Here is a 9,221-nt window from a genome sequence, read left to right as displayed (position 1 = left end):
TGCCTTTCTATCATCTTGAACCAGTCTGGCCATTCTCCTCTGACCTCTGGCATCAACAAGGCATTTTCACCCAGAGAACTGCCGCTCACTGGATATTTTCTCTTTTTCGGACCATCCTCTGTAAACCCTAGACATGGTTGTGTGTGAACATCCCAGTAGATCATTAGTTTCTGAAATACTCAGACCAGCCTGTCTGGCACAAACAACCATGCCACGTTCAAAGTCACATCAATCACCTTTCTTCCCCATTCTGAAGCTCGTTTTGAACTTCAGCAAGTCGTCTTGACTATGTCTACATGCCCAAATATATTGAGTTGCTGCCATATGATTAGCTGATTAGCTATTTGCATTAACTAGCAGTTGAACAGGTGTACCTTATAAAGTGGCTGGGGAGTGTACTGTATATGTATATTCCTTGATATTTTTGTCATATACAGATATTTTTTGGGTAACGTGAATGTTGATGTTGCTCATGTCAAGTCTCTATTTGATCATGTGACAAGACAATATGATATGGTAGCTAGTTTAGAGGCAGAATCTGTCAAGGTTGACATGCTGAAGACATCTGCAAGTCCAGCAAGTAGTCATGCCTTTTAACATAACGTAAAAGCAGCAGTAAGAAGGACAAGAGAGAAAAGAACAGGAGGTGTACCTTATAACTAGTAACTAGGGTGCACAAGGGCCCGTCAGAATAGCATGCATTGGGTCCCGTGGTTATTTCCTTACGCCACTGGTAGGCTACATTTATATAAAATGAGTGCTAGGCCTACTTGTGTGTCAACTTGCAGTCAGGATTCAGTCACAAACATGCTTCCTTAAATAAAAGGGTGATCTGACTGCGACTTTTCACTGGCTCATAACAACACTACAATACTTTGCTCTTCATTCAGTCACTGGAATGGGTATTTGGGATGAACCCTGCTCTCCCTGCCTACACTCTGCAAGACCACGATCAGCTGGTGGTCCTCTATGCTGGAGCTCATGTTGGGGTCATCTACAATCACACCTCAAACTCCCAGCACATCCTCCAGGTAAAAATAAACAGTGTTCCACTTCTTGAGGAATATGTAATAAAAAGGAGGTGAGATGTCGGTTGCACTGTATATACTCAATCTTCTCAGGGTCACTGCGGCCCCATCTCATGTATGTGTGTGAGTGAAGACAGACGCTGGATTGCAACAGCAGACCAGGGTCTGAAAAGCACAGTGATGATATGGGACTCCTACTCTGGGTACTTCTTAATTTACATTTTTTAAGTTTTTTTGTATTAACCTCTTGCTCTTGATGGTACAGTAACCACATGAATGATATAACTTACAGCATTCCTGTGCATACCTTGTTCGACTGCCACCCTGAGGGGGGTATCGTTGCGATGGCATTTTCAGAAGACACAAAGCATCTGGTGACCCTCGGTGCTGAGGGTGTTCAAGTGAGTGTGACAGCAGTTTGTTTTTTGTCTTTTTAAATCAAGTTGAGTGTTCTTTAATTGTGAAATGCACAATTCAGGAAAAAAACAGACACATTTATGGTCTGTGGTCTTACAACGTTGCACCTTCTGATCTTCATTCATGATAAATCAGAAACAGACACTCACAGGACTCACTGTTTGAAGTAGTGATACTTTTTCTCTTGAATGAAGGTAAAAAGTGTGACACCACCAAACACTATTAATATATGTGACTTTCTGCCATTTTAAACGTAACAGCTTCAAAAAGTATCTCTTTTTGACATGACAGTAAAGAATATTTATCTATATATATTTATACTTAATGAAGCAGTTTCATGTTACAAATCAGTGTTTTTCCAACACTGTTCATCGCAGATGGGCTTCTCTATGGGGGCCAATGCGAAAACGCAACTGACTTTATCTAGAGGCAGTGTTCGGTTTGTCTGTTCTGTGCTACTGTAGCAACATGCCGATCTCCATTAATGACCACTGCCTATATAGATATAAACAGCTAATTTTCAGGAAACAGAAACACATTAATTTGTATTTTCAGGTGATTATACATTTAAGAAAACATAATTTTTATATTACATTCCATTTCTGCTAATGTATCGCATACTGGACCTTTAACAATATGAAACATGCCCATCTATTCACAATCTGTTAACTATCTGAAGATCTTTTCACAGTGTGTGTGTATTTGGGATTGGACAAATGAAACAGACAAGCCTGTGTGGTTTACTGAACTCAATCCTGAACATGGCCTCCAAGTGAGTAACTTTTGCCTTCTTTTGCCATTTTAATTTCACCTATTTATATGGCATTTAGCAGATCAAACGTTCAAATGTTGGACTGTTTTTCAGGATTACATCATTTTTAATCCAAATGACAGCACTCAGCTGCTCAGCAGCAGTGAAAGCCAGGTGTTATTTTACAGCAGGGTAAGTCCTGCTCGTCCTTGTTTATTTAAATAGATAATGGCTGGTATGTGTATGTTTATTGCAGTAATCATATGATCTTTTTTGAAGGCCGAAGGAAGTCTGCAATACTCTACCCTGGAACCTAAGAAGGTAAAGATCATCATCAAAACTTTGTAGATGATGGTATTGAATTGACTAAGGATAGTGAGTTTTCTGTGATGCAGCCAGCCATTGATCTAATGCCTCTGTATTTACTCAGCTTTTCTCTAAAACATCTCAAACTGTCGAGCTGGCCAGCGGGTCATTCAGCCAGTCTGTGTTTCACTGGAGAGAACCTCAGATCCTAACAGCGACTGCAGCCGGCAGCATTGTGGTGTGGAATTTGGAAGACTCTGCTGCAAACCAAAGCCTCTGTGTCAGAACCAAAGTCGTTGCCCTTCAGGAGGATCCGATCACTGCTCTCACCATAACTGACAGGTAGCCAGACAGAAGAGAGAAATAGTCATATTGTTTATAAAAGTGTCATGCGTTTATTGCTGTCTGATCTCTCCTGGTCTGTGTGTCGTTTGATATCACAGCTGTATTGTGACTGGTGACACTCAAGGCTGCATCAGGTTTTATGATGAAGCTTTCTTGCTTCTCACTTGGTACAATGAATTGAACCTGGATGCTATCGTTTCCATTTCCTTCTCCAAAGAGTGTACAGAGGGATACCTGGAGGACTGCTCTCTGGAGGCAAAACCATTAATGATCAGGTAGGAGAAATATAATCTATTATCTCTTCATTTTGGGCTAGATTTTAAAACCAGGACATGAAAATGGGCCAGACATGTCTGCAGCCTTTTCAAAATCTTTTTTTCTTTTTGCTTTTGGCAATGACACATCTTAAACAAATGCAACTGAATGTAACAAAAATAGCAATGTTTTTCGTTTAACTTTTAAAATAGAAACACTTTTTGGTCACCTACCTGAACCAGGCACACCACAAAGTGCAGACACAGAATAAAAAAAAGAGCTATCACTGCACAGAACCATAGTTAGTGTGGCTGGAACTGCGTCACATGAGAAAATATTAATCTGTGAAAGAGATGTTTGGGGGTCGGGCGACTCGATCTATACATCTAGCCCAATCAGTACTGCACGTGTGTATCTCTCAACAAAGATGAGAAAGAAGTGAGGTGGCTCACTCGTTACCTACTTCCATACAGTATATGTAATTTAAATATTTTGTCGTATATCAGATTTTTGTATGCTGGGCCCTTCAGAGGTTGTGTCTGGGCCAAACGGGCCCACGGACTGCCAATTGATTAGGTTGTGTCTAAACTGTTTTGTGCATTTTAGCCAAGCTGACCTGTGTTTTTTTGCAGGAACTTTATTGTGTCCACAGCCAGCGCCACAGTGGCGCATGTGAATGCACAGACAGGCATCCCTCAGATCCTGCGACATGAGGATTGTGCACCTATATGTGCAGTTGCCTGCCACCCCAAACAGCCAGCTGTGGTTATGGGCAATCAAAGAGGTGTTTTAAAAGTGTGGGACTATAACAACAAAACGATCATTTGCAGCAGGGTGTTCGAGACAGAGAGGCAGATTCAGTGTGTCACTTTTGACCCTCAAGGTGAGCTAATATGCTTACTGACTGTCTTTACAACAAATGAATGTTGCTGCATCAGTTTGCAATTTCTCATTACATCATCAAAGCTAAAGAGTTGCCTTGTCGTCTCTGAACAGGGTTATACCTGGCAGTGGGCTTTGGCAGTGGAGCTGTTCACATACTGAATGCCAGCACTTTACAAAGTGATCCAGAGGAGTGTTTCCATCACACTGATGACAGCATCCATCACATCACTTTCTCCTTGGATTCAAAGTATCTTGCCACTGCGGTGAGCAAGCCCTTTTTCTATATCATGTATAATATGTTTGAAGTTAGTTATTGGCAACAATGTTTCTAGACTGGAGCTTGTGATATAATGTTGGACTATTGTTAAAGCTGTGATTATGAAATACAATGTGTTTGTGGCCATGGTGATGGATTAAGAATCTATACTTCTATGATTTAACATTCTTATAACCTCAAGTATGTCCTTGTCCACTCTTAGGATGCAGGAAAAGCAGTGACAGTGTTCCGCTTGCAGACCAACAAAGACTCTTCGCCTCGCTGGGTCTATATGGGCAGATACCGCTCCCACTACAAGCCTATCACAGACCTTCTTTTTGGGGTTCACCTGGACAGCACCCAGTGCAGACTGCTCTCTCTGGGAATGGATCGCCGACTGGTTAGTTGACCAAATATAGGACTGTGGACCAGTTTGGTGTTTTGTGGTACTGTTTTTTTTAATGCCACACACCTGTCTGTCAATAATAGGTGGAGTATGACCTGGAAAACAGTGATGTGAATAAGCTTCTCATCCTAAGCTCAGAGCGCATTGAGCAAAGTGCAGTGCCAACGTGCATGACTTGGTATCCTCTCCTCACTGAGGAGCTATTTCTTCTTGTCGCCTCTGACCAACACAAGATGAAGCTCTTCAACAGCACTACCAAGATGTGCAGGTCTGTGGGATACTGTAACAAGATCAGATTATCTGTGAAATATATTTCTCTGACTGTTGTCACCACAAATACTTGAAAACATTATTACATGTGTTTAAAAAAAACAAAACAGAAAAACTGTTTGTGGCCCAACATACGGCTCTCCCGTTCAGAAAACATTGGTCCTTCCCAGGTCTGAGGAGCCTGAAGTGAACTCATATTACCTGACATACATCACAGAGGACAAGGTCAGTGATGAAATGTGTTTGGAGTGTTTTATGAAATTAATTGGCTTTTTTTGTTTTGTGGTATTTTAGCAAAGAAGCTGCTTTGTAAAATTAAAATGGAGCTCTGTGTTTCAAATAAGCTGTTTATTACTGTTAGAAAAAAGTGTTTGTCTTTTATTGTCTTATTAACACTGACAAGTATTGTCAGACAAGTTATTACTCTTGTCAGTGTTAATAGAATACCTTTGATCATATTTATCGACCCTGCAGTACCATCTGTGAGCAAAACTTTTTTCTCACCGAACTTTTACTTGTCACATTGTTGGGTTTAAAGTAAAGTAGGCACAGTGGATAAAAGAATAAGGGTAGATCTTGACAATATATCTAGAAAAAGGTTAAATAAATAATGCTGTTTTGGTATGAAGACACAGTGATTAACATTATCGATATTATCATGAGTTTGTCATATTTCCAGGTGGGCCTCCAGATTTTGCCTCTGGATGGGAACCCCTACAAGTCCAATGCTCTGATCTGCCATCCGTCAGGGGTGTCTACTTTTGCCTGCTCCTACGACGGTCTGTTTGTTTTCACCGCAGGACGATCTGACTGCACTGTCCTTTCATGGGAGATAAGCATAAAGTAAGGTTAAATAAATAGTGAGAGAGAAGCAGAGGAAATGCGCAAGCAATTTATCCATGTCCTCTCAATCCTCTCTCATTGTTGTGAGTGCAGTGCGTTGGAGGCAGCAGCTGCCCTGGGAGGAAAGGACCTGGTGCCGTTTTACACTCTTTTAGAGGGAGGCAGAGATGGCAGGTTCTACAGGGTGAGTTAAAAGTTTTCCTTGTGGACAGCCACTGATTATTCCATTAACTCAAGAAGCAAGTGTCCTATTCTCTGATATGTAATGTCACCAAGGTTAATATGCATCATGTTATTTTGCATGTTGATGTACTTGGTTTAAGAATTCAGTTTCTTGGTTTAAGTCATTTTTCATAAAGAATATGTGTCCTGTGGTTTTACTTACTGTATATGTTACTATTTCATTGTGCCGATGAAACTTTTTTTTTCTAAACAATGAGTTTTATTGAACCTTTGTATTGGTAAAGTACACTCATGTATTATCACTGGATCTTCTTTTGCTTTGACACATGCTTTTTTTCCTTTTCTTTCAAATTTTATTTAGGCTTTCTTGCATTTTTGATGGCTACTTTAAAGAGTTTTTATTCTTCACCAGTGTGGCTGTATGACCTTCGTTGTCAAAGAAATGTAAAACCATATAGAGATTTGGAAAATGTAGGTGGGTGACAGGACATTTTTGGACAGGAGATTCTTTTTTGGCAAAATCTAAAGCTCAACATAAATATTTTAGTGTACTTTGCGACTGTACGGCATTGCTCATAGTCACACATATATTAGATTAAAAGACGACTCCCTCCCTGACCACCATCCCACTCCCTTGCTTGGGGCAGTAACTCACTCGGGTTGGGAGTGAGTTACTGCCCCAAACAAGGGAGTGGGATGGAGTTCAAGTATCTCGGGTCTTGAGGGCAGAATGGGATGTGAACTAAATCGGCTGTTTGGCTCAGTGTCTGCAGTCATGCGGGCGCTGTGCTGGACCGTCGTGGTGAAGAGGGAGCTGAGCCGGAAGGCAAAGCTTTTGATTTAATGGTCCATCTACGTCCCAACCCTCATCTATGGTCATGAGCTCTGCATAATGACTGAAAGAATGAGATCACGGATACAAGCAGCTGAAATGAGTTTCCTCCGTGGGGTGGCTGGGCTCAGCCTTAGAGATAGGATGAGAAGCTCGGACATCCGCAGGGCGCTCTGAGTAGAGACGCTGCTCCTTCGCGTCGAAAGGGGTCAGCTGAGGTGGTACGGGCATCTGATCAGGATGCCTCCTGGGCACCTCCTGTTGGAGGTGGTCTGGGCACGTCCCACTGGTAGGAGGCCCCGGGGTAGACTCAGAACACGCTGGAGGGATTATATGTCTCATCTGGCCTGGGAACGCCTTGGGTCCCCCAGGAGGAGCTGGAAAGATGAAATGGATGGAAGATGAATATATCAGCTTGTAGTTGCATTCTTCCTCCAGTTATGAGTCATTCTGATACCATCTTAACCACAGAATCCGGATTTCCTGGACTTTTCTGTCTTTAGGAAATGGAGGACTTTTTCTATTACTGCCAAATTCGTCATCAAGGCACTGACTCAATGGAGAGACGACAGGTATCTACCAGAATCCCCCTGTCTGAGGTTCCCTCTCTAATGAGAGCTTTGGCCTACTTCCCTACTGAGCAAGAGGTACAGTGTGTCGAAATGTAGCAGTGAATGTCATCATATCTGACAGTAAAACATTACAGTAAAATGGTTTTATAACTCAGACCTGTTATAACAAGAGCCTTTATTATTTTTTTACAGATAGAAGATATGCAAAACGAGGTCAAGTTCAGTAAGTATGCGGAAACAGGAAAATACGTGACCGACATCGACCTGGAGGAGTTTATCAAGCTGTATGTCAACCACCGGCCAGTGTTCAGCATCTCCAGCAATGAGCTGGTTGAAGCTTTTGACATCCTTGGTGCACGTGATAATACAGGACAGCCTGTTCTGCAGAGAAATGAACTGCTAAAACTTCTACAGGCTCGAGGTACGCTGCAGGCTGTCCAGTCAGAAAATCATTCATCTGTTTTTAGCTTTATTGTCACATTACTGAGAGAAACATTGATCCTCCATTACAGTTTATACGTGCAATGCACGTGTCATTGTCAACATGACACAAAGTCCAGCATGTGCATAACTTTGGTATTATCTTTCACAGGGGAACACATGACAGAGGAAGAGGTGGGAGAGTGTTTTACTACACTTTTAGGCCTCGATGAAGAAGAACAAGAGGAAAAAGCAGGAGGAGGAGGGGGGGAACAATCTGAGCATGACATTTATAAATCTGACAGTATGTAAAAGAAAAATTGCCTCACAAACTACAATCTCAGAATTCACAGAACAGCTGAAAAACAAATTTTGAGTGTGTGTGTGTGTGTGTGTGTGTGTGTGTGTGTGTGTGTGTGTGTGTGTGTGTCCAGGTGGAGAATCAGAATATTCACTGGAGTGTGCGATCCCAGATGAAATATCCTTGGAGACATTCACAGGTCACATCCTGGGCTTTCCGTCCTCAGCAAAGCAGAGTGGCAGGTCTTCCCCTCCAGAGTGATGACAGCAGGGAACTGTCTGCTAGTCTAAGAGAAGGTGTGCTGATGACGAGCCACTGACTCCCTGCTGCTCTTTTTTCCGGGTGTCTCTCTTAACAGAGTCGTTGAAGTATATCTGTATTTTAATTCAAATTGTAACTAGTATTACAAGTCCACTTTATCACTGTTCTTTTCCAGGTTTTGCATAAGGGTTAGGTCAGATTTTAGAGCTGGAATTGCATGAGGTGCTTATAAATACTTAGTGTATTAAACTGAGAAATGGACAGGGAACTGAAGCCGTTAAATCGCTTTCCTCAAATCCACAAAGAAAATGACAGAAATTTATATCATAAATTGATTAAATTGGTGCAAAAAAATCACCAGAATGCAGGTAATTAAGTGTTGGATGCTCAAAATCTTCTGGAGACACCCTGTTTCATATCACCCTTATGTTTAAATAAACTCTATACCCTTGTTCCTTTATGTTATTGTGTGACATTGGAACTGAACTGATAGCAGTATCAGAAACACCTCTGATACTGGCTAAAATACTGGATCAGGTATCAGCGAGTACGTGAGTCTATGCACTGATCCAATACCACATAATTTATTGATAAACTTCAGAGTAGTTTCACATCTGCATGAAACTGCAGTTTCCCCAGAAATCAATTCTTCTTTGCTACTCTAAAACAGTACCTTACACAGCAAGTTGAGCTGTGTAGCCATTGGCAGCTACTGTTTTGGAGCAGCAAAGAACTAATTTCTGGTAAACTGTGTAACATTAACCATTAAAAATGTCAGTTTAGAGAGAACTGGACCCAAAAGCGTGACTCAGACAGCTGTTCAGTTTAAAGTGGATTTATTTTCATTAAAGCAAGAAGGGGCGTCTTGGGATGATCCAGGGCACTCGGGG

At 41.6% G+C, this 9,221-nt stretch overlaps 1 protein-coding gene across 3 annotated transcripts in view; it reads left to right on the top strand.

Annotated features, from left to right (window-relative positions):
- The window catches only part of cfap251 (cilia and flagella associated protein 251), a 9,567-nt gene extending 798 nt beyond the window's left edge, over positions 1-8,769 (top strand). Inside the window, exons 2-20 of one of the 3 annotated variants that reach the window (XM_050051255.1) lie at positions 891-1,031; positions 1,122-1,231; positions 1,321-1,429; positions 2,137-2,217; positions 2,311-2,388; positions 2,476-2,517; positions 2,627-2,844; positions 2,946-3,122; positions 3,933-3,985; positions 4,099-4,250; positions 4,467-4,643; positions 4,733-4,917; positions 5,030-5,144; positions 5,599-5,762; positions 5,856-5,946; positions 7,281-7,424; positions 7,542-7,770; positions 7,942-8,073; positions 8,204-8,769. In XM_050051255.1, coding sequence (XP_049907212.1) covers positions 891-1,031; positions 1,122-1,231; positions 1,321-1,429; positions 2,137-2,217; positions 2,311-2,388; positions 2,476-2,517; positions 2,627-2,844; positions 2,946-3,122; positions 3,933-3,985; positions 4,099-4,250; positions 4,467-4,643; positions 4,733-4,917; positions 5,030-5,144; positions 5,599-5,762; positions 5,856-5,946; positions 7,281-7,424; positions 7,542-7,770; positions 7,942-8,073; positions 8,204-8,331 — 2,526 coding nt within the window. In that variant the 3' untranslated portion in view covers positions 8,332-8,769. Of the gene's footprint in view, positions 1-890; positions 1,032-1,121; positions 1,232-1,320; positions 1,430-2,136; positions 2,218-2,310; positions 2,389-2,475; positions 2,518-2,626; positions 2,845-2,945; positions 3,123-3,734; positions 3,986-4,098; positions 4,251-4,466; positions 4,644-4,732; positions 4,918-5,029; positions 5,145-5,598; positions 5,763-5,855; positions 5,947-7,280; positions 7,425-7,541; positions 7,771-7,941; positions 8,074-8,203 lie in introns of all 3 variants that reach the window. The other 2 variants (XM_050051254.1, XM_050051252.1) reach the window with 2 other exon arrangements.
- The last annotated feature ends 452 nt before the right edge of the window (positions 8,770-9,221 follow it).

This window comes from Epinephelus moara, chromosome 8, assembly GCF_006386435.1.
Source record: "Epinephelus moara isolate mb chromosome 8, YSFRI_EMoa_1.0, whole genome shotgun sequence".
NCBI classification, from domain to species: domain Eukaryota; kingdom Metazoa; phylum Chordata; class Actinopteri; order Perciformes; family Serranidae; genus Epinephelus; species Epinephelus moara.
The sequence above is the reverse complement of the archived record's forward strand: the minus strand, read 5'-3'. Positions and strand labels throughout refer to the sequence as shown.